This window comes from Dasypus novemcinctus, chromosome 21 (genome assembly GCF_030445035.2).
Source record: "Dasypus novemcinctus isolate mDasNov1 chromosome 21, mDasNov1.1.hap2, whole genome shotgun sequence".
NCBI lineage: Eukaryota > Metazoa > Chordata > Mammalia > Cingulata > Dasypodidae > Dasypus > Dasypus novemcinctus.
This window is the reverse complement of record NC_080693.1, coordinates 33,587,860-33,614,130: the sequence shown is the minus strand read 5'-3', so window position 1 is coordinate 33,614,130 and position 26,271 is coordinate 33,587,860. Positions and strand designations below refer to the sequence as shown.

Genomic DNA, 26,271 nt, shown 5'->3' with positions numbered 1-26,271 from the left:
GTCAGCGGCATGGGAAGTGTGGGCGGCGCCATTCCTGGGCAGGCTGCTCTTTCTTTTCACGCTGGGCGGCTTTTCTCACGGGTGCACTCCTTGCGCGTGGGGCTCTCACACGGGGGACACCCTTGCGTGGCAGGGCACTCCTTGCGCGCATCAGCACTGCGCATGGGCCAGCTCCACACGGGTCAAGGAGGCCCGGGGTTTGAACTGCGGACCTCCCATATGGTAGACGGACGCCCTAACCACTGGGCCAAAGTCCGTTTCCCTGGAATATTTTCTGACTAATACATCTCCTGGAACATTAATTTATGGTGTGTTATTCAGCTGCTTTGTCAATTATGGGAAAAATCTTTGAAGTTACTTGAGGTTAACATGAATTGTGAAAACTGAAATTTGTTAAATTGAAATACTTTCCATTTTGTTTTTGTTGTTGGTCTGTTTATAATAGTTGGCAGAATTGTCTTCTAGGTCTCAAGAGAGATTTCTGAGTTCATTTAAGAAAGATGGTGTAGAATTTTAAAATACATGTTTTCTGTGCCTTTTTAAAGTGATATATGATTTGTTTGTGTTTTCAAAGATTTGTGCTTTCTGGAAATCTGCATGGTGGCTCCGTGGTAGCAAGTTATCCTTTTGATGATTCTCCAGAACATAAGGCCACTGGAATCTATAGCAAAACCTCAGATGATGATGTCTTTAAATACTTGGCAAAAGCCTACGCATCAAACCACCCCATAATGAAAACTGGTGCACCTCATTGTCCAGGAGATGAAGATGAGACTTTCAAAGATGGGATCACCAATGGTGCACATTGGTATGATGTAGAAGGTATGTACAGCGCTGGATTTGTTATATGTTTCCCTTTTAGCTTTTCTATTTGGCTTTAAGTATTCTGTGAGTGGTAAAGAGGAAACGTTGTGGAATTCTAATTTTTAATAATCTTAATTCTTTTTATTAAAAAATTTGAAACCTGTAATAAAGTTCAAAGAAGATTACCCTGTACCCATATATATCCTTCATTTAGATTCTTTGTTACTTTATCCCACATGCTCCATCTTTCCATCTCTTTCCCCTTTTCTCCACCTTTACAAACGCATACCCACAATCTTTTGCCAAACCATCCAAAAGTAGGTTGCAGATATCATGACACTTCGCTTGTGAATACATCAGCATGTATTTCCCATTTACAGGGACAGTCTCCTGTACAACCACATACCATTACCATAACTGAGAAATCAGCAATAATTCAATATAATCATCCCATAGCTGTCCATAACTCAAATTTCCCGTTATCCCCAAAATATCCTTTGTAGCTCCTTTTCCTTCTGACCCACAATCTAATCAAAGATCAAGTATTGCATTTGACTCTTGTGTCTCTTTAGTTTCCCTAATCTGGAATAGTCCTGTCAGCTCCCTTTTTTCTTAATGATGTTGAATCCTTGATTTGTTATTTTCTTCATAATATGGTTTTGGTCAATTGGACAACTTGGTTAATGTGGTGACCACCAGATCTCTCCATTTTATGTAAAGGCACATAATCTTTCTGTGTTTTATCTGTGGGATGATCAAGGAATGCTGTTTTGTTTGTTTTTTTAAAGAGACTTTATTCTCTCCCACCTCCAATGGTTCCCTGGTCTGTTTGCCCGTTGGTTTTGCTCATTTTGCTCATTGTTTGCTTGTTGTCTATCTGTTTTTCCTTTTTTTAGGGGGCACTGGGAACCAAACCCAGGACCTCCCATGTGGGAAGTGGGCACTCAACTGCCTGAGCCACATTGCTCCTGGAATGCTGTTTTAAAATAGAGTTGTTAAACTGAACTTGAATTGCTTATCTTTTCTTTTTAAATGTTATGAAAACAGCTCTTGTGCAGTACCCTTTGAATAATAGCTTTTTTTTAAATGCACCAACTTAAATTCTTTAATTAAGAGTAAATAGAGGGAATAAATCAACCCATGGAAATGTCATCAGTAAAAGTTTTTCTCTTCTTAGAATCTGCCCATGGTGAAATGCCCTAGGCCTTCCTTACCTTTTTATTGGCAGTTAATCCATTATAAATGTCTTATGACATTTCTCTTAAGGTGCCTTTATTTAAACCTTTGAATTACTCTTTGACTTTCTATGTCAAGTCTTGAGTACCCAAATTGGTTCCAAAGTTTGAGGACTTGAGACCTTCTGGAGTTTTCTGATTTCCCCCACCCCTATAATTTCTAGCCTTGTTTCTTGTATATAACAAATACCTACAAAAATATTTGATATATTTAGAAATCAAATTTCCCCCAATAACAAAGGTGATTTGGAAGTAATTTAAATTTCTTTATAAATAAGGACATGCTTCAGCACCTAATTTCGTTTCAATCTTTAGTGAATGTATTTAACAAAAACTGACCTTGTGAACTGGTGGTTCTATGATATAGTCAAATTGCTTCATTAATTTGAGATAATATTACTTAAAATAATGGGTTGAAAAATAACTTACTTTTCAGTTTTGGAAAAAGCCATAGGTTAAATAGTAACCTAACTGACAGTTGACTAAGGAAGTAAATCTATGTTATATTATTTTTAAAAATGAATATGTTGCTTTCACAGAAAATAAGTGGACTTTGGTATTAAGAGCAGAGATTCCTTGATGAAACCAGTTATCACATTTCTTTGATTCTTCAAACATCTGAAGAAGCTGAATTTTGCTGCTGCCACTGTTGTTGTTATGAGCATTATTAGCTTTTCTCCTGTTTCATATGAATGGTCAGACACTTTTTATGTTATCTCTACAATAACTAGCTTATACCTCTTCCTACCTCAACAAATACCAAACAGTTTCTGCTCAGCAAGGATGCTGTGGTGGGCTCAGTGGTTTCAACAGGGTAAATTCAGTTTGTCCCATGCAGGGCTGCAGTGAGTAAGATGTTATGAGACCTCGTGACTTGACATGTATTCAACCCGATGTCCTGGAATAATTTTACTGATACTCTGTGTGATGTATTTTAGAATCCCAGCCCACAGAAGTATGGACTTTCAGAGCAGGAAATAAATGTACTGATGTAGTTCAAACCTTTGTTTTATAGGAAATCAAGGCCTGATCTGAGAGAGGAAATAACTTGTTCAAGATTACTTATTCATTCAGCAAATATTTACTGAGTACCTGCCACAACCCATTAAGCTATATTAAGTGATATGGATATAGTGTGAGTGAAACAGAACAAGGATAAGACAGTATATAGTATATTAGTAATGTGGGAAGTGATAGTGATCTGGTCCTCAGTACCTTCGCCTTCCTTGCCAGGGTTGACTCAGCATAGCTAGCTGCCTCTGGGTGGGCCTAGATTCTTGCTACATCTCTCAGTCCTTCAGGATCCATCTGGGAATGACCATCCTAATAGTCTGTGAATAGTTGTAGGCCTCTGTTAAACCTGGTTACTGTGAGAGCCTAAGCTGGACTTTGTTCATAGAGCCGGCCTCTTTTTTATTCTTTTAAACACACAGTGCTGATTTATGTACCTTTCATTTGCCATCTCTCTTTTTTCTTCCAATTTTGAAGACATTATAAAAATATGCTGATGGTTTAGTATGTTTATTCCAAAGCAAACTTAATGAAAGTGAACTGTAGTTTTAGGTCAGCTTCTAAGACTTGGTCTCTTTTAACTAATAAAGAAAAAGGGCAGATAATCTCAGGCTACCTGTAAATGAAATTGTACGATCTAATATCACAGTTTTGTATAACTTTTAGAGGTTTTCTTGGACAAAACATTGTTATATTTTATTTTCCTGTAGATAGAAGGACACTGGAAATTTGTTTGGTATAATAGTTAAGAGCAGGGCTTTGGATTCCCACTGTCTAGGATTTGAATCCCAACTCTGTCATTGAGTAGCTTTGTGTGTGTGTGTGTGTGTGTGTGTGTGTGTGTGTGTGTGTGAGATCTTGGACAATTAATTATTTTCTCTAGACCTTAATTTCCACAAAATTAAATGAAAAGAAACACTACCTATCTCATAGGATCGAGGCCCCAAAGAGAGACTGTATGTAAAACTGTTAAGACTAAAACCAGGCCCCATGTCTATCTGACTCCACTAGAATTAAACCTTTTCAGGGCTGGGGCTTTTTTTTTCACTTTTGTATTTCCAGCACATAGAACCATGGTGGAAAGTGGGTATAAAATAAATCTTTTTTGAATGAATTGATTTGTGTTGTCTGAAGAATGATCACCTGTTATTTTAAAATTTGGATTGATGACCTTTAAACTAGATAATCTCACAAAATTTTATAAAAATACTCTTTCTAATTTCCCTCTTTCCTGAGAAAATAAGCTTGCTTTATTGGTAGATGCTAGGTCAGTATTTTTCAAACTTTGTGTGTGTGTGTGACCGACAATATGAAAAACCTTTGTGTGTACATAAGAGTGAAACAGTTTCATGAAATAATACTTATCTTTGCAACATATTCTTGTATTCTTCTAGTTTGTTCTATTTCCTTCCTTTTTTTTTTAAAGCTTTTCTGAACCCACTCATATTTCACATTCATTAATCATAACCTGCAGTTTGAAAAACACTGTTCTTGATCACCCTATGGTAGACATTTATTTTCAAATTCTATTATAAGTAGGAACAAAATAACTGACAAGTTGCATGTGGTAACTTAATATTTGGGATTTTTTTTTTTGCCTTAAGTGGTTTATATATGTCTGAACCATTTCCAATGAGGACTGAGCCACTAATATTTATCTCAGCTGATCTACTTTTAGATTGCCTTCCCTATCAAATGAATGAGTATTGAGATAGGAACTTGATCAGAAATATAGTTATCAGGCCTACATGTTGTTCATAAGAGTCTATGTGTTCTATGATTAGCCAGGAGAGCTGCCACACAGGCTTTATGTTTATGTATTTTTAAGCCACTACTAACTTGGGGCTGAGCTTTTTACAAATTGGCAATTAAAAATAATTTTCTTTCCTTCTGGAAGAAGAAAATGTTTCATTGATTTATCAAACTTTCTTCCTTGACCTTTAATACTATAGTTGAGATTTGTGGAATGTGGTGAGATACCATATAATGTACTCAGTTTAGTTTTTCTGTCAATATGAACTCCTTTGATCATGTGGACAACCATTTTCTACATAAGGTGGAGATCAGACTGAGCAGAATTGATGTGCTGTAAATATTAGGGTGCATTTGGATAGAAGTAGATTGCTGATGAAACAGGAAGACCATGGGGGAAATGATAAAAATCTAACTATCACTAAAAATGTAACTAGTTTTTTCTATCACACAAGCTGCTCTTCAGAATGAATAGAATGAATAATTACCAAACTGTTTTGAACAGCATAAAACATTAGATTTGTTCTAGCAGTTATCCAAAAAGGTTATTCTTTTTTTTAAGTATTGTTTTGTTTTTGTTTTTTCTACTCAAAGATGATATACCAGAAAGGTTATTCTCCAGTAGTGTTTTTTTGTGTCATTAAACAGATCGTTAGAAATTAATCCAAACACCAGAAAATAGGAACCTATTTAAAGCAAACAAAAAAAAAAAGGTATTCTTGAACTTAGAACAGTGCTGATATTAAGTGTACAAATCCATAAATATCTATAGTAGGCGATTTTAAACATACCTCTCTTAGTAATTGTTACATCATGAAGACAGAAATATCATTCATTATGGATATTGTAATTTGAATAACAAACAAATTTGCAGAGTTTGTTTACTAATTTGAGGTGTTGATGACTAATTTATCAGTTGTCACACGGAAGATATGTCTGATTCTATTATTGCTTGTGTTACTTTGTTTTTGAAATTATATGTTAAAAACAACAAATACATAAAAACTAAAAGGATGCTTGTATCTTTGCTTGTTTCACATTTTAACAGGTTTCAAGCCTAAACTTTTCAGCATGATGTTGAAGGTCCCACTTTCTGGCTGAAGTCTTCATTGCTAGCCTCACCTCCTACCTCTTTCCTGGCATTCAGTATGCACAGGATTACTTGTCCTTCCCCAAAATGTGAACTCTCAGCACACCTTGGTGAGCCTTCGCCATCCTCTGTCTGGAATGCTTTTCTCCAGTTCAGCTATTACCTCTTCTGAAATCATCCCAGTAGTAACAGTCACTCTTCTGCCTTCCTATAGCTTTTTGTTTATACCACAGTCTAAAGCTTATCAGCTTAGGTTGTTGATACTTGTTTGGGTCTACTGCTAAAAAGTTGTTTTTGCTTTTTGTTTTTTATAAGAAGTGTGGTGCTTTTCATTTTGGAGTTATCTTTATGTAAGATGTGTTTGCAGGAGAAGAGTCCTAGACAGAGACAAAGGAAGGTTTTTGTAGTCATTTGGAGTGAGATCTCTTTTGGAGATAATGGTTTTATAGAAGGATGCTTGGGATGAAAAGGAAATGTGACATATATGTGAAATTGTCTAAGAATTGGAGGATTAAACACTAATTAGATGGTAGAACGGAATGTCAGGAGAGAAAGAAACCAACGGTATGACTTGGAGATTTTTAAGCTAGATGAGTAAGAATGATAATAGGAATGGAAAAGACTAATTGGAGGAACTAGTGTGTGTGTGTGTGTGTATTTTGTCTCTTGATGAGAGTGGGGTGAAAATTGGAGGTGGTGGGAATATGTTAAGTTTGATGTATCAGTCATAAGTGCCCAATGGGCAGTTGGGAAATAGGCTCTGGTACATGGGCAAGAGGTCTAGATTAGAGAGATTTAGCAGTTATGAGACGTTTGAAAAGCATATGGCAGTGTACGTGATTTTTGAAAGTTGGATTGGAATGATTTCCTGGCTTAATTACTTAGAGCCAGAAATTCAATCAGAGTATTTATATATATATATATATATATAAATGAACAGATGGGTGCTTTTTCACCTCCAAAATGAGTGTACTTTTGGCATTTTGTACTGGAATGTTTTTTTTAAGGAATGCTGACAATTCAGATATTAATTCTCAGCCTGTTTGTGTTCTAAAAGTACTGTTGATAATGTATGTTAAGTAAAAGTACTTTGAGTCTTACCTACTCTTGAGGCATCACATTGTACATTAAGGAGCTGGTTAGATCTCTTTTTTTCCTTTCTCTTTTTCAATCCAAGCAACGCTTAATTTAAAAAGGAAAGCAAAAAGGTAAAACAATACTCTAAATGAAATATTTGCTTCTACTTTAGTCAGGAGTTTATGTTAGTAAACTGAAATATAACCTAATATAAAATATGGCCTTTAGGAGTTACAGTTGTGTATTTTGTAATGTGATAATAGGTCTGTGTGAGTATTGAAAACCAAACACTACTTTGAGATATAGCCCTCTAATCTTCAAATCCAATGTCTAAAACTTAGATGTGCTTATTTTTTTTTCTGTTTAACTTAAAATGGGAGAACCTTAAAAAAAAGAAAGAAAGGAAGGAAATACAGTTCAAAAAGCTGAGAGAGAGTGTTGACCAGATTAGGCAAAATTGAAAACAGACACAGGACTGTATAATTCAGTTTAACTTTGTAGAATCATATCATTAGCAAATACATATTCAGTAGGAATGGTAAAGGAAATAGCTTTTCATAAGATAAGATACTCAGAATACAAAGACCGAGTTCATTTTAAGATTTGATCAGAGTATATGTGAATTTAAAGATCAGGAGTTTGGGGGAATTTTTTAAAAAGACATCCTCTGTTTTACATTCATTTGGTTCATTTGGCCCAAATTTTCCAAACATTTTTTATGACTCTTATGCCCATTACTTTAAAAAATCTCTCAAGGAGTACAAAATTATTTAAAAATTCATTTATTGTCTATAAAAAATTGTTCACAGAAACCAAAATTGCAAGAATTTCACACTGTCCTTTGAAGTAGTTTTGAAGTAAAGAAATAACAGTAAGCTCAAAATTTAAATAGGGTTGAAGTTACCTACCTATTGTCCTACGCCATAATGTTTTTCCTATTTAAAAAAAGCATTGCAGATTTTCCTGTAAAAGGGTTCTTTTTGTTCTTTTTTTTGTTTTGTTTTGAAGAGTTCTTGTAAAAAAAATTTTTTTTTTAAATTTTGAAATACTTTCAAACTTAAAGGACAGTTACAAATATAATATAAACCCCGTGCAGAGAACTTCAACATACCCCTATCCCCCAGTTATATAGGGTTCTTGTAGAATGCAATTTCACACTTTAAAGTTGACCAGCTCAGACAAATTAAAAACAAAACAAAAGAAACAAACAAAAAACTTGCTGTGTTTAAGTCTTAACACTGAAACATGACTATATTTTTTTCTATTGGATTTCTACTTGAGACATAAGGCTCAGTCATAGCTTGATCTTTGAATGAAGGGTTGAACTTATTTTAAGCCCCCGTCCTTCCGTCCTTGAGGTTAATTCTCTCTCTGGTGGAAAACGGTAATAAGGACTGGTGTGACAATAAAGGTGTATTGTCTTTGAGTATCTTTTTTTCCTAAGGTTTTAAAATACGTATCACTTTATTTGAATATAGAAAGGAAAAAGACTTTTAAATTCTCAAAGTGTGTGGGAAAATAATTGTAAAATTACAATAAAATTCTGTTCCATATTTTGAGGAAAGTCACTCTGAGAATATGGGCAGATATTGGTACCCATAGGATGATGCCTTTTGGGTCAGTAGAAATCGTGAATCATAATGCCTTTATATTTCTTTTTTGTTTGTTTTTTTAAAACAGTTTTATAAAGATATATTTACATACCATACAATCTATCCAAAGTGTACAATTAATTCTTTTTTGTTTTTGTTTTTTTTAAAGCAGTTTTATTGAGATGTATTCACTTACTGTACAGTCTATCTAAAGTGTACAATCAATGGCTTTTTTTTTAAAGATTTATTTATTTTTATTTCTCCCCCCCCCCCATTATCTGTTCTCTGTGTCCGCTTGCATTCTTGTTTTTTTGTTGTGTCGTCTTGCTGTGTCAGCTCTCCAAGGTTCCAGCACCATTCCTGGGCAGGCTGCATTTTTTTCGCACAGGGTGGCTCTCTATGCAGAGCGCAGTCCTTGCATGTGGGGCTCCCCTACATAGGGGACATCCCTGTGTGGCATGGCATCAGCATAGCATGTGGGTCGGCTCACCACATGGGTCAGGAGGTCCTGGGTTTGAATCCTGGACCTCCCATGTGGTAGGTGGACGCTTTATCAGTTGAGCCAAATCTGCTTCCCATCAATGGCTTTTAGTATAATCACAGTGTGATTACAAATATTGGAGAAGATGTGGAGAGATAGGAACACTTATTCAACTGTTGTTGGGAATGTAGAATGGTACAGTGGAGGACTGTTTAGCAGTTCCTAAAAAATTGCATATAGATTTGCCATGTGACCTGGCAATACCACTACTGGGTATATACCCAGAGGAACTGAGAGCAGTAACTAGGACAGACTCGCACACTGATGTTCATAGTGCCATTATGTATGATTGTGAAGATGGAAACAACCCAGGTGTCTGTCCATCAACTGATGAATGGATAAACAAACTGTGGTATATACACATGATGGAATATTATGCAGCTATAAGAAGAAATGAAGTCGTGATGCATATGGCCGCATGGATGAACCTAGAGGACATTATGTTGAGTCATGAATCAAGCCAGCCACAAAAGGACAAATACTATATGATTGCACTATTATGGACTAAATATATTGTATAAACTCCTGGAATTAATAACTAGATTATGGGTCACCAAAAGAAAACATAATGAGTTTAGAGAATGGAAAGCTGAGGGTTAACTTGTACAGAATTGTTTAAAAAAGGTTTGTGTTTATCTTTGGCAATGAATAGAAAAGGTTACAACCTAATGTTTGTAAGTAGCAGTGTTATTATATGGGTATAACAGTGGTTGAAAGAAAAAGACTAAGGCAATATATATTACTAAGGGAAAGCTAAAAAATGTAATATAGGACTGTATAGCATAGTAAAAACTCATGTGAAATATGAATACGGGTAGTATTGCATATATAAGACTTTTTCTTTGAAACTGAACAAATGTTTTGTATATTAATGTTACAAGATGTTAATACCTGGGAAGTGGACTTGGCTCAACAGATAGAGTGTCCGTCTACCACACGGGAGGTCTGCGGTTCAAACCCAGGACCTTCTTGACCTATGTGGAGTTGACTCACACGCAGTGCTGATGTGTGCGAGGAGTGCTGTGCCACGCAGGGGTGTCCCCCACATAGGGGAGCCTCATGTGCAAGGAGTGTGCCCCAAAAGGAGAGCCACCCAGCGTGAAAGAAAGTCCAACCTGCCCAGGAGTGGCACTGCAACACGGAGAGCTGATGCTACAAGATGACACAACAATAAAGAGACACAGATTCCCGTGCCGCTGACAAGAACAGAAGCGGGCACAGAAGAACACAGAGGGAATGGACACTGAGAGCAGACAACTCGGGGGAGGGGAAGGGGAGAGGGAAAAAAAACAACAACAACCCAGAAAACATTACGTGAAGTGAAACCAAACACAAAGTACTACCTGTTGTGTGATTCCATTTATATAAAATGTACATATAAATCAATTTATAAAGATGAAATTAGATTAGTGGTTATGTAGGGCTGGGGAAAGAGAGGGATTGAGAGGTAACTGTTAATGGGTGTGGAGTTTTTCTTTTTGGAGTAATGAAATAAAATTGTGATGAGTGTACAACATTGTGACTATTCTAAAAGCGGTTGATTATACACTTTGGATAGATTGTGTGGTATGTGAACATATCACAATAAAACTGCTTTGAAAAAATGAAAAGAAAAAAAAAATGATGATCTAAGCCCCTCTCAATTAGAAGCTGAGTAGGCATCACCATCCCAAAATCCTCAAGATTGGGGAATGAGCATAGACTGAAGTAGACTTATAGTCTCTTTTAGACTTCTTATTATTCTAGCAATGGAAGAACTGGTATCATTGATGCAAAGGCAGTGGCCTCCAGAGGTTCTTAGGAATGGGAGATGAAAGAATAGGTGTTATACGGGAGCATTTTTGGGACATTGGTTTTGTCCAATGTTGGATACAGGCTGTTGTATATTTTGTCATAACTTACAAAATTGTGCAGGACAAAGTAAACTATAATGTAAACTGTAGTCCATGGTTAGTAGCAGTGCTCCAATATGGGGTCATCAATTGTAACAAATGTATCACACTAATAAAGGATGTTGTTACTGTGTGAAAGTGGGGGAGGGGGGAGAGAGTGGGGCATATGGGAATCCCTTATATCTTTTATGTAACATTTATGTAATCTAAATCTTAAAAATTAAAAAAAAATTTTAAAAAGAACCTAAAATAAAGAAAGTGATGTAAAAGTTTTACTTAACAATCATAATTCACATTATGCAGGAAATTATATTGTTTATAACTGTTTAAACTTAAGATGAAAACTTAGATAGTGTGACAGTTTGAAGTTTTGTGAATACCAGAAAAGATTGTTTTTTGAACTAATCCATTTCTCTGGGTGTGGGCTCTTTGATTGTATTAGATTCAGTGAAGGGACCTTTTGATTAGATCATTTTAGGGAATTTAATTGGACTATATCAGTGTGGTGTAATCCAGGTTGAGTCTCTGGCCTCTTGCTAGGGTCTTATATAATAATCTGAGAACTGGAAGCAGAAACACACAGAGAAATACAGCTGCCATTTTTCCCCTGCCTTATGAGAAAGGGCTCCAGGATTACCTGCAGTCACAGAAAGACATGCCCTGAAAGGCTGGGAGAAACCCCAAGAGGCTGGAATAAGTGGAGCACAGAAGCACAGAGAGAGGCCCCTGAAAGGCTAGGCCCATTGAGTAGCTCAAAGCTGAAGAGATGGAGAGCCCTGCCAAGTGCTTGATTGCCCACACTAAGCTCGGGAAGAAAGTGAGCCTGGAGGAAAAGGCAGAGAGAGACTGGCAGAGCCACCATTTTGCCTTCCACATGACAGAAGTCCAGTATCTGCCAGCATTCAACCTTTGCTGAGACAGCATTTCTTATGGTGCCTTGATTTGGAGAATTTCACAGCCTCAGAACTTTTAAGTTTTTACCCTAGTAAATTCCTTTTATGAAAGCCAACCCTTTTCTGGTAGTGCAGCAGAGACCAGGAACTGAGGTGGTGCAATTGACGGGGAACCTCTATCCATATCAGAGGTCCCCAGGATCGAATTCTGAGGAATCCTAGAGGAGAAAGATGAGAAGAGAAGACAAAAAGAGAAATGATACAGAAGATCACACAGTGAAAGGACACAGCAAAAATAGCAGAGTGGTGGGGGGAGGGGAAGAAAACTACAATGAGATATCATTTCACACCTTATGGAATGACCATTATTAAAAAAATAGAAAACTGGAAAAATAGGAACACTACTTTACTGTTGGTGGGAATGTAAAATAGTGCAGCTTCTGTGGAAGAGAGTTTGATTTTTCCTCAGGAAGCTAAATAAAGAACTGCTGTACGATCTGGCAGTCCTGCTACTAGGAATATAGTCAGAAGAATTGAAAGCAAGTATGTGAACAGATGTTTGTATACCAGTGTTCATAGTGGCATAATTCACAATTGCTAAAACCCATCAACCAATGAATGGATAATCAAAATGTGGTGTATACGTATGATGGAACGCTATTGAGCTGTAAGAAGAAATGAACTGGGGAAGCAGATGACCACATGGGTGGACCTTGAGGATATTATGTTGAGTGAAATAAGCCAGACAGAAAAGGACAAATGTATTTTCTCAATGATATGAACTAATTATGATGAGTAAACTTACGGAGTTAAACTATAGAGTATAGGTTAGTAGGAGATAGAATGTGGATTGAGAAGGGGGAGCTGATACTGAGTGTATGTAGAATGTTTAATAAGGTTGATTGTAAATATGTGGAAATGGATAGAGTTGATGGTAGCACATTATAATGAGTATAACTAACTGCTGATTTATAAATTTGATTGTGGCTGAAAGGGGTAGTCTAGTGAGGTTAATGTTAATTGAAAGACAGCTAAAGGATAATCTAGGGACTGTATAACTGATTTTGGTGGTAGTTGAGGGTTGTGGATATTAACTTAAATATAAGAATGTTCCTATATTACAGGGTATTAAGAATATAATGATACCTGGAGAAAATATAACAAATATAGCCAATAAATAATAGTTAAGAGTAATATTGTAATATTTGTGTAGCAAAGACAAAGAAGTACTATATCAATGCTAATGGTAAAAAAAAAAGAATATGGGACTTAGTTTTATGAGATATGAATATGATCGAGCATTTTTTTTCTTCATTTTCTTCATTAATAAGGAGACCATGGCCATGTCATCGAACTAGTCTTTGCTTATTTATGTATCTTTCTGAGCACTAGAGAAACAACTGAGATTGTTTTTAGGATTAAATAAGATAAATGTTCCTGGACAGAATTTTAAAAATAATGCCTCCATAATCTGTTAAGCTTCCTTTTGTCTGTTAATAATTTTTGAAGTTGAAAAAAATTTTTATTTAAAAAAATTGAGAGGGAAGCAGATGTGGCTCAAGTGATAGGGCTTCTGCCTACCACATAGGAGGACCCGGGTTTGATTCCTGGGGCCTCCTGGTGAAAAAGAAGAGAAAGAGTGTCTGTGCAGCCAGTGTCCATGTGGTGAGCTGAGTGCCTGTGTAGCAAGCCGAGTGGCCATGTGAGTGCTCGTGCAGTGAGCCGAGTGCCCACGCAGTGAGTCAAGTGTCCACGCACGGCAAGCTCAGTGCCCGCATGGTGAGCTGAGTGCTCATGTGGTGAGCCAGTGCCCACACAAGTGAGTCACACAGCAAGATGATGACACAACAAAAGAGAGACAAAGGTGAGAGTCAAGGTGAAGCACAGCAGAAACCAGGAACTGAGGTGGTATAGCTGACAGGAAACCTCTCTCCGCATCAGAGGTCCCTAGGATCGAATCCCAGTGAATCCTAGAGGAGAAAAAATGAGAAGACAAAAAGAGAAATAGATAAAGAAGATCAGATAAAGGACACAGACAGTGAAAACAGCAGGGAGGGGGAGGTGAAGGGGGGACAAATAAATACATCTTTTCTTAAAAAATCATGTGTCGTTGCATAATATTTCAAAATTGTTGTGGCTTGAACAAAAACATTTCAGGATCATTGGTTTAGATAACCCCCTGAGCAACTAGTGGATAATAGTGGCCTGCTTTTTTATGATGTTATAAGTAGGGTAAAGGAGCAGATCCTATACACTATTAATAATAAAGTGCTTTATTGCTTTGAGGCAAGCTTATAACTAAATGTTTTACTCCTTAAGTGAAAAATTTCTTTGGATGGATGAAGATAATGTTTTGAAATCTGACACGTCTTCTTTTAGTCTCTGTTGAGCCATATGACATAACAGCTTAGGAAAAAAAAAACCATATTAACTGAATCTGCACACCTGCAGCTTTCAGTAATGTCAGGCCTCTCTACACATCAATGATTGTTCCTTATTACAGTGAACTATAGCTTTGTATAAGTTGGCTCTGTGTTGAGGAAAAAATCAAGATAGCAAATCTGAATCAACCACTTAGTTAAGACTACTTATTACACAGACTGACATTTAGTATCGGAAAAATAAATGTTAAGGTTAATACAGATGGCAAACAATGCCTATTTCCGGCCTCTCCCCCAAATTCTTTTTTTTTTTTTCTTTAAAAAAAAAAGATTTATTTTATTTATTCCCCCCACCTTGCCACTTGCGCTCACTGTCTGCTCTCTCTGTCCATTTGCTGCTTGTTCTTCTGTCTGCTTGACTCCCTTTATTTCATCATCTTGCTGCACCAACTTTCTGCAGTGCAGGCCAGCTTTCCTTCACCAGGAGGCCCCAGAATTTGAACCTGGGGCCTCCCATATAGAAGACAGGAGTCCAATCACTTGAGCCATATCTGCTTCCCTCCCCCCATATTCTTAAATTATTTATCACTCAGACAGTTACCCCATTTGTCAATCTGGGTTTTAGACAATTTTTTAAGAAGTAATTTCTAAGCCAAAATTTGGAAATTGGTGAATAAAGTTTTTGATATTCTAAAGTTAGGATAGCTTTATCTTTTTTGTCTTGTGAAACGAAAGTCTACTGCTTTTGTGACATTGATTGACTCTTGTAAGTTTAGAAAAAGTTTACAGTATATATCATAACTCACTAATTGCCTTTTGGAATAGTTTGTTGTTATAAACTCAAGAAATGTGCTTTATTTTATGATACTGCATTTAGAGAAGGATATTTTCTAGATAACTTTCTGTTATTGATTTCTATTAATTTAATTCTACCATAGTCAGAGAGCATACTTTGTTGATTACAGTTCTTTTAAATTTGTTAAGTTTATGTTATAACTCAGAGTATGGTCTGTCTTGGTAGATATTCCATGTGTACTTCAAAAGAATGTATATTGTGCTGTTGACTATAGTTGATCTAGTTAGTTGATGATGATGTTGCATTCTCTATCCATACTGATTTTGTGTCTACTTGTTTTTTTGATTACTGAAAGAAGAATGTTCAAGTATCCAATCTAATTGTGGATTTGTCCATGTTTCCATTTCTATCATTCTATCAGTTTTTACTTCATGCTTTCAAAACAAAATAAGTTACCAGTATTATCAAAACTGCAGGTTTATTGAAAGAGAAACTATTTGAGCAGGTGGATCTTAAGTAAGGGGAGTGAGGGAAGCGGACTTGGCCCAGTGGTTAGGGCGTCCGTCTACCACATGGGAGGTCCGCGGTTCACACCCCGGGCCTCCTTGATCCGTGTGGAGCTGGCCCATGCGCAATGCTGATGCGTGCAAGGAGTGCCGTGCCACACAGGGGTGTCCCCCGCGTAGGGGAGCCCCACGCGCAGGGAGTGCACCCCGTAAGGAGAGCCGCGCAGCGCAAAAGAAAGTTCAGCCTGCCCAGGAATGGCACTGCTCACATGGAGAATTGATGCAGCAAGATGATGCAACAAAGAGAGACATAGATTCCCATGTCACTGACAACACAGAAGTGGACAAAGAACACGCAGCAAAATGGACACAGAGAACAGACAACGTTGGGGGTGGGCAGAGAAAAATAAAAAAAATAAAAAAATTAAGGGGAGTGAGAGTCTTAAAATGGTGTGTGGCTTATACAGGCATTGGGAGATTTCAACTGGGAAGTTACAATTGGTTGGCATTTAAGTTTTTTATTACACAGTAGGATTTTACAAAGCAAGGAACAGATATACATTGATTAGTATAGTATACTTGTCCATGTTTAATAAGCTACTCCTACGTGACTAAGACCATCATATTAAATATTGTTCATATTGTAATTTATCAGGAATGCTCCACTTTCTGGTCTGTATTCATCCTTGGCCAATTTTTATCTTCTATAAAGTCCCTGCCATTTCTCAGAAAAGGGGCCATTCCTGGCAACTCCCAATGCAGATGGTCATTTTATTTTATTTAACAGTAAAACACTCCATTCACCACCATTGGTCTTCCTTTTTTTTTTCAGGTGGTCGCAGAAGGCTCAGTCATTTGTTTTGTTCCCTTTTCCCTTTTTAATTTCAATATTCATTTCCTTTTCTTGATTGCAGTGAGGTTCATTTGGTGGCTATTAAATCATATTTAGGACTCTTGAAGTGGAGTTGCTTGTTTAGTTGAGTGGATTATGGTTATGGCCATCTCTCCACAGCAAGGTATTTATTATTTTAGCCTTAGTCCACCAGGCAGTCCATTTTATCTCATTTTCCTTTTCGATTAATTATCTTAAGAGCAACTATCTGTCTTGCAGATGATGAGAAATTTGAACAGAATCTTGAAACACAGTTTGCGCAAGAAATAAAAAACATAGAGATTAATAATCACAATTAAAAGCGTAGATCTAAAGTGTACTAGTTGTCCCCATTTCCATTAAACAAAGAGTTTGAGTCAGGAAATAGGTCTGTCTGTTGAAATGTTTGAGCCTGACTAATATCCTCAAATACCTCAACTTGGTCCTTTAAAATATGTATAGGGAAGCTGATTTAGCACAGTGGTTGAGTGCCTGCTTCCCATTTATGAGGTCCTGGGTTGAATCTCCAGTACCTCGTGAAAATAAAAAAATAAAAATAAAATATTTATATTATTATCATGTATTAGACTTACTAATATAAAAGCAACATTTTTCCTGTATTAGGACAAAAATATCTCCTTATGTAGACAACTTTGTTTTAGATGGAACAAGATCTCCTATTCCATATCTTCCTGATCAATCATGGTGAAAAGTGTTAAATATATATCCCTTCTCCCCCTTCTCTCCCCCCACCCCCCAGGAAAACACAATCCTGTGTAATCTCATGTAAGGCTAAGAGCATATTCAGAAACCCACCATGAATGTCTCTTTTTTTTGGATTTCTATACCTTCTGATGAAGTCATATTTGCATTGGCACATTGCCATTTTCCAAAAGAGTTAGTGCAAGTGAGCAAAAGACATTTTTGCTTTTTTGATGCAAGATTCCAAGTATATTACTCCCAGTTATGTATGTTGAGTTTCCACAGATATGACCTGAATATTGATTAAACCAGATTACATTAGTTTTATCTGTATTGAATGAGGATAATAGAAGCCGTCTATGTGCCAGTAATATTTTTGCCATTAAACCAATATCTAGTTTCAGTGATTTTCTTTGTTAGGTCTAAAAAAGTATTATTATCAAAGTCTATTGGAAGTTCTGTGTCATTTATATGGGAATCCGGTTTCCATTATCTGAATCAAGCCAGAGATTGTTTACATGATTGGCCTGGAATGCTTCCTAATTCTGGTCCTGTGTGATTTCAGTTTTCCACACATAAGGAAAAGTTTCTAGTTACAGAGTTCATGGTAGTGCAAGGCTGGCCTAACACTTTTATTAAAAACTCCCAATGTGCAATAAATTTGCCATATCAATCTATAGAAGAGTTATCCTGATTTTTAACAGCATGTCAAACCTCTTCATAAACCTGTTCACCATTTATGGTTTTTTCCCCTCCATTAATTGATTTTTTCTGGATAAATACTATTTCAAGTGCCTTCTTTTCAAGGTGTTGGCAAATCCAGCAATTAGACTTGAATGACTGGATCTAGGGGATGATCTAAGTTTAGAGCACCATGGATCATTAAAAATAATTATACTTTGATTAATGGTTTCATTTCAACAACGAGGGAGAGGATGGCAAATAAAGCTGTGGAAAAGGGAACAAAACTAACAAAATTTTAAAGACAGGTTAAAAACAAATACAGGGATCAAACAAAGTTTGGGTCAGCATATTCTTTTTTTTTCTTTTTAAAGAAAAGTTGTAGGTTTACAGAAAAACCATGCATGAAGTACAGACTTCACATATACCACCCTATTATTAACACTTTGTGTTAGTGTGATACATTTGTTACAATTGATGAAAGAACATTTTTATAGTTATACTATTTATTGTAGTCCATCATTTATAGTTGAGTTCATTGTGTTGTACAGGCCTATGTTTTCTGTTGTTTTTTTTAAAGTTTTTATTCTGTAACATATATACAACCTAAATTTTACCTTTTAATCCACATTCAAATATATAATTCAGTGATGTTACTTATGTTCACAATATTGTGCTACTGTTACCACCATCCGTTACCAAAACTTTATGGTCAACGCTCATAGAAACTGTGTAATTTAAACATTAACTCTTCATTCCTTACCTTCACCCCATCATCTGGTAACCTATATTCTAGATTCTGACTCTTAAGAGCTTGCTTATTCTAATTATTTCATATCAGAGATCATGCAGTCTTTGTCCTTTTGAATCTGGCTTATTTCACCCAGCATAATGTCTTCAAGGTTTATCCATGTCATTGCATGTATCAGAACTTCATTCCTTTTTATGGCTGAATAATCCATTGTATGAATATACTACATTTTATTTATTCATTAGACATGGACACTTGGGTTGCTTCTATCTTTTGGCAATTGTGAATAATGCTACCATGAACATTGGTGTGCAAATATCTGTTTAAATCTCTGCTTTCAGTTGTTTTGGGTATATACCTATAAGTGGGATTGCCCAGTCATATGGTAATTCTGTACTTACCTTTCTGAGGAACTGACAAAAATGTCTTTCACAGTGGTGACACCATTTTACATTCCCACCAACTGAATGACTGTTCCTATTTCTACATATCCAATCCAACACTTATTTTCCTTTACAGGTCAGCAGATTCTTGTTCCATGATCTTGGGTGGAAGCTGTCCACATCAGATACCATCATCTTTTATTGGTTAACTTTAGTTTTGTGTCAGAAACAGTTTCACATAATCACTTCAGTGGCACCCACTGTAGCTAGGAGATATTTACCCAGCCGTATGTGAAGTTAACAAAACCCAGTAAGGTCCTTTCCAGTGAGGTTCATGACTGGTCTTTCTCTGATATCTTTTCCAGAATAGAAGGTTACCAGGTTGCAGGTTTTCTGGAAAGTTGTCTTTAGGAGGTGAAACGTCGGTAAAACGTTCTGTCACCTATTGAAGATAACCCTGACAATATTCCATTAATCCCTTACAGTACTGAAGTAAATCTTGCTTGACTATTACTGGATCACCTCTAGTGAATTGTCCAAGTACATGAGCCACCCAGTAATTATCTTCTGTGGGGTTGATCAGCTTTTGCCCAATGGTGTAGATCTCAAGACCATCAGAACCAACAGGAGTACTTTTGGCCATGGCAGCCCCAATGAGTGATAACTTAGCTAACTTCAATTTTAATATCCCATTGTTTCTTTCCACCTTACCAGGAGATTGGGAATGGTATAGGCAGTGAAACTTGGTTGACAGGTAAGACCTTGAAAAGTTTCAGTGAAATGGGTGTCTCTATTCCTTGAGAGAATAGGAGGAATTTCTCAAGTGGGGAAAACAAAGTCTAGTCATTTTTTTAGCTTTCATGAGAGCAGTATCCTTGGGATAAAGAAAAGCCTCTATCCATCTGGAGACTAGACATATGATAACATGGAAGGACATTTTTCATATCCTGTGGAAGAATATTCTGTATAAAGTCCATTTAAAGATGTGTAAAGGACCTTCTTGGTCAGGGTCCTACAATTTTACTAGGGTTATGTAATTAACAAGTAGATCATGATTTATTTACTACTCACCTTGTTCTTCATTTAAAGTCTCTTTTTTGCTGAAGAGGAAATTCTGACTTGTAGCTGATTTCAGAGAAGAATCAGAATAGAGCAATGTAACTGACAATGAAATTTGGTTGTTTTTGTGGCATGTAACATTTTTAAAGATTAACTGAAGTTATGACTAATAACACTGTACTGTTGTCCAATATTAGTCATATTAGTGCTAGGACATATGGTCACTGAGGACATTAACAAATCTCTAGGAACTTAATATGATTTTGAAATTTTTATATCAATAACATTTAACTCATACAAAATTAACCACCAGGAAGTTAGAAAAATACCCTTTAATTTGACAACACTTCCCATACAACTCATAACATATCAAATAAACCTAATCTAGCAGCTGTCCTTTTACAAGGTGAAAGGCCAAATCCTTTGTTATTTTCCAGGGCCCTCTGGAAAACGCCAAAGACAGTTCGAGATCAAGAGGATATTATTTAGAATTTGATTTTGAGAAGGCAAAATGTCAAAAGTTTTCAGGAGGTTTGAACACTCAAATAGGATCATGAACCACTGTGAAAACAATACTTGGCTCCCTGTTTAACCAATGTGACATTAAAAGATTTAAAAAGTAATTATATGAGGTAACATGATTATTTAAAAAAAAACAATTTAGTTCTGTTAAAAGTAAGGTGATTTTTTTAAACAATTAAAGACACGATAAAGTGAACATAAAGTACAGGAAATTATTCTGATAAGATATAGTCTCTGCCTTGTAGGCCAATTACTCAGATGGTAAAAACAAACAAAACAAAAAAGCTTAATGTCTTATTAAGAATAGATCAGTAATTCAAGAAAACTTGTCATTTTAACAGAGAAAAGCAAACTTCTAGTTTTGCGTCAATATATTATTTCCTACTAAAACTCTTTAAAATCTTATAAATAAATCTATTGTATTTACTCAGGTTTAACCACTAGAAATAAAATTTATTTTCCACAAATCTTTCATAACTTTTCATATCCATTTTTGTCCTTTACTTTCCTTTTTTAAAAATTCTACAACAACCAGTCATATTACTTTAGGACAAAACTACTCTTTTTTCTTGGCAAAAACACATCCTGCATACCTTGACTTAGCATAAGTTTTACTTATCAAAGATCTTGGAAACAGATGTGGCTCAAGTGATTGAGCTCCTGCCTACCACATGGGAGGTCCCAGGTTCAGCTCCTGGTGCCTCCTAAAGAAGATGAGCAAGACAGCGAGCTGACACAACAAGATGATGCAACAAGGTGATACAACGAGACACAAGAAGGAAAGCATAATGAGAGACTCAACAAAGCAGGGAGCAGAGGTGGCTCAAACGATTAGGTGCCTTCCTTTCACATGGGAGGTCTTAGGTTCAGTTCTGGTACCTCCTAAAAAAGAAGACAGCACACAATAAACAGACAAAGCAAAATGCAAACAACAACTGGGTGGGGAGAAATAAAAAAAAAATCTTGGAATCTATTTTAGGGCTGGCATCTTACAAAACACAATTACTATTGAAATAAACTTTGTCAGAATAATGGCTCAATTTGGTTAAATGCAAGCTTACATTTTTATTTTTCATCATCTAAACATCTAGTAGATATAATGTTACCTTACAGTAAACCTGTATAAGTTTAGGAAGAACATCTCCAGGTAAAATAAAATGTGTGTGTTTAATTTCCATCTGCTAAAACAAATACCATACAGTGGGTTGGCTGAATCATGGAATTTCAATTTCATGACTGACAGTTTTGTCTTCCCTGAAGATTCTGGTGTTCTGTGGCTGGCTGCTGCTGATCCTTGGTCCTTGGCATGTCTATGATATGGCAGTGCACATGGAGATATCTTTTCCTTTCTCCTCCAATTCGTGTTGACTTTTAGCCTCTTCCTGGGGCTTTCTCTATATATATGTCTTAATTTCATTCTGTTTATAAAGGACTCTAATAATTCAGATTAAAAACCCAACCAGATTCATTTGGGCCACACCTTAACTAAATAACATCTTCAAGAGAGAGTGCTTACAGTGGATCCACATCCGTCAGAATGTGGACCAAGACCACGGACTTGTCCAAATTGGGATACACAATTTAGTCCACCATAGTGTGCTTGTATTTTATAACTGATAACCCAAGACACATAGCTGCTTTTATTAAACCTTGACATTGGAAGAATTACAAGTTTAGTTTCTTGTTATTCTTGGGATTTTAGGAGTATTTATCTTTTTTATTTTTTAAAGATTCATTTATTTACCTTTTTTTTTTTAAAGATTTATTTATTTCTCTCCCCTCCCCCTGTCCCAGTTGTCTGTTCTCTGTGTCTATTTGCTACGTGTTCTTCTTTGTCTGCTTCTGTTGTTGTCAGCGGCACGGGAATCTGTGTTTCTTTTTGTTGCATCATCTTGTTGTGTCAGCTCTCTGTGTGTGCGGTGCCATTCCTGGGCAAGCTGAACTAACTTTCGTGCTGGGCATCTCTCCTTAGGGGGCGCACTCCTTGCGCGTGGGGCTCCCCTACGCGGGGGACACCCCTGCATGGCACGGCACTCCGCGCGTATCAGCACTGCGCATGGGCCAGCTCCACACGGGTCAGGGAGGCCCGGGGTTTGAACTGCGGACCTCCCATGTGGTAGACAGATGCCCTAAACATTGGTCCAAGTCCGCTTCCCTTTTTTTTTTTTTTTTTAACTTATCCCCCACCCCCCAGGTGGTTCTCTTGTCTGTCTGGTCATTGTTTGCTCATCTTCTCCAGGAGGCACCAGAAACCAAATCCAGGACCTCCCACATGGGAGGCAAGTGCCCAACGGCCTGAGCTACATCCACTCCCCATGGGCTGTGGTGTCTGCTGCCTTGTGGCATCTGCTCATTGTGCCAGGTGTGGCATCTAGCTTGTGGCAGGTATGGCATCTGCTTGTCTTCTTTAGGAGGTCCTGGGACCTCTGATGTGGTAGGCAGGCGCCCACCTGGTTGAATCACATCTTCTTCCCAGGAGTATTTAATTTATTTGTTTATTGATCATTAAACCAATTTGAACAGAGCTCCTTTAAGGACTTTATAAGTTAATTTGTTAATACCGTACAGAAGCAGGAAAATATCACAAATAGGGAGGATGTAATGCTCTGTAAATGTTAGGTCTCGTTCATTTATCATATTATTCAAGCTCTCTGTTTCCTTATTTCTCCTCTGTCCAGATGTTCTATCCAATGCTGAGAGTGGTGTATTAAAGTCTCCAACTATTAATGTAGAAATGTCTGATATCTTCCTTCAGTTTTGTCAATGTGTGCCTCATGTATCTTGGAGTACCCATAAGGGGCATAAACATTTATTATAGTTATTCTTGGTGAATTGCCCCTGTTATTAATATGTAATGAAGATTTTCAGTAAAGGTAAAAGGGTAAATGCAAAACCCAATAGTACTGTATCCTCGATATATACAACTCTACTCTTTAATTCTTATACAAGTCAGAATACAGTTCAACAAGAAAAGGGCATATTTCCTGATAATGGACATGCAAAATATAAAGAGTTAAAGTGTGATTAAAGAAAAAACAACAAAGAGGAGAAACAGAGGGATATGGAGCAGAGAATGTGTAGGCTATTGAAACTAAGTTGGTATCTTTTTAAATTAGTAGATTATAGATGTAGGTTATATAAAATAAACCCCAGAGTAAGCACAAAGAAACTATTTAAAAATATGTACTATAATAAAGCAGAAATGAGGAAAGGATTAGTCAGATACATCACAAAAGATCACCTAAAGGGAAAAGGACTTGGCCCAGTGGTTAGGGTGTCCGTCTATCACATGGGAGGTCTGTGGTTCAAATCCCGGGCCTCCTTGACCGGTGTGGAGCTGGCCCATGCGCAGTGCTGATGCGCGCAAGGAGTGCCCTGCCACGCAGGGGTGTCCCCTGTATAGGGGAGCCCCACGCGCAAGGAGTGCACCCTGCAAGGAGAGCCGCCCAGTGTGAAAGAAAGTGCAGCCTGCCCAGGAATGGCACCGCCCACACTTCCCCTGCCGCTGATGACAACAGAAGCGGACAAAGAAACAAGATGCAGCAAATAGACACAGAGAACAGACAACTGGGGGAGGGGGGGGAATTAAATAAATAAATAAATATTTAAAAAAAAAAAAAAAAAAAGATCACCTAAAGAAAGGAGGTTGCAATAAAGGTACAGAGAGACAAAAAAATGATAAGGCATATTAAAATAAAAGGACAAAATGGCTGAAGTTAGTACTGCCTTTATAGTAATAACACTGAATGTTAATTGGCTAAATTCCCCAGTCATAAGACAGAGTGGCAGAACTACTAAAAAAGCTTGGTTATATGTTATTTAAAGGAGACTCAGACCCAAAGACACAAATGGTTTGAAAGTAAAAGGTTGGAAAATATATTTCATGCAAATAATAACCAAAAATGAGTGGGGGTAGCTTTAGTAATATTGGGCAAAATAGACTTTAAGTTAAAAGCTGTTATAAGAGACAAAGAAAGACACTATTAATAAAAGGGGCATACCACCAAGAAGAAAGAGCAATCAAATATTTATGCACCTAACCACAGTGCCCAAAAATACATGAGGCAAACCCTGAAACTTATGGGAGAAACAGACACCCCTACAGTAATAGTGGGGGGCTTCAATGTACAACTCTCATCAATAGATAGAACATCTAGACAGAATATCAATAAGGAAACAAAACTTGAATAATAAATGAATGAACTAGACCAAACAGACATATACAGAACATGGCACCCCCCAAAAAACAGCAGGGTATACATTCTTCTCAAGTGCACATAGATTATTCTCCAGGATAGACCACATGTTGGATCACAAAGCAAATCTCAGTACATTTTTTAAAAAATTGAAATTATACAAAGTATCTTCTCTGTTCATATGGAATAAAGCTGGAAACCAGTAATAGGCAGAGAACTGAAAAATCCACATAATATGGAAGTTAAATAATATACTCAAAGAATTAGTCAAAGAAGAACTTGCAAGGGAAATCAGTAACTATCTTGAGATGAATTAAAATGAGAATGCAACATATCAAAACTTACAGGATGCAGCAAAGGCAGTGCTGAAAAGGAAATTTATAGCCCTAAACACTTAAAGAAGTAACTAAAATCAAAGACCTGGTGGAACTGTTAAAAAGGACACTGGACTAATGCTGAAGGAAGCAGAAGGAAAGAAATAACAAAGATTAAAGCGGAAATGGGAAACGGACTTGGCCCAGTGGTTAGGGCGTCCGTCTACCACATGGGAGGTCCACGGTTCAAACCCCGGGCCTCCTTGACCCGTGTGGAGCTGGCCCATGCGCAGCGCTGATGCGCGCAAGGAGTGCCATGCCACGCAGGGGTGTCCCCCGCCTAGGCACAGAAAAGGCATTTGACAAAATCCAGTATCGTACTTGATAAAAGCACTTAGAACTCTAGGAATAGAAGGAAACTTTCTCAACATGATAAAAGGCATATATATGTATACTCAATGGTAAAAGACTGAACGCTTTCCCTCTAAGATCTTCAAGAAGCCTGCTGTCACCACTGTTATTCAACATTGTATTGGAAATTCTAGCCAAAGCAGTTAGGCAAGAAAAAGAAATAAAAGGCATCCAAACAGGAAAGGAAGAAGTAAAACTTTCACTATTTGCAGATGACATGATTCTATATACATAAAATCATGAAACATTCACAACAAAGCTCTTAGAGCTAATAAACAAACTCAGAAAAGTGGTGGAGTTTAAGATCAATGTGCAAAAATCAGTAGTACTTCTGTACACTAGTAATGAGCAATCTGAGGAAGAAATTTAAAAATCCATTTATAATAGCAAAAGAATCAAATATATAGGAGTAAATTGGGAAAGAATATAGTCTTCAACAAATGGTGTTGGGAGAATTGGATATGGATATGCAAAAGAATGAAAGAGGACCCCTATCTCCATATACAAAAATTAATTAAAAATGGAACAAAGATCTAAATACAAGAACCAGGATTATAAAACTCCTAGAAGAAAATGTAGGGAAGCATCTTGGGATCTTGTGTTGAGCAGTGGTTTCTTGCACTTTACACCAAAAGCACAAGCAACAAAAGAAAAAATAGATAAATGGGACCTCCTTAAAATTAGAAACTTTTGTACATCAAAAGACTGTCACAAAAGTGAAAAGACAACCTACTCAGTAGGAGAAAATATTTGGAAACCATATATCTGATAGGATTTACTAGCCAGAATTTATGAAGAAACCCTACAACAC

The 26,271-nt window shown here is 36.9% G+C and overlaps 1 protein-coding gene across 1 annotated transcript in view; it reads left to right on the top strand.

The window, feature by feature from the left end:
• CPD (carboxypeptidase D) overlaps positions 1-26,271 on the top strand; it is a 94,259-nt gene that overhangs the window by 5,717 nt on the left and 62,271 nt on the right. Inside the window, exon 2 of the mRNA XM_058283797.1 lies at positions 575-822. Coding sequence (XP_058139780.1) covers positions 575-822 — 248 coding nt within the window. The remainder of the gene's footprint in view (positions 1-574; positions 823-26,271) is intronic.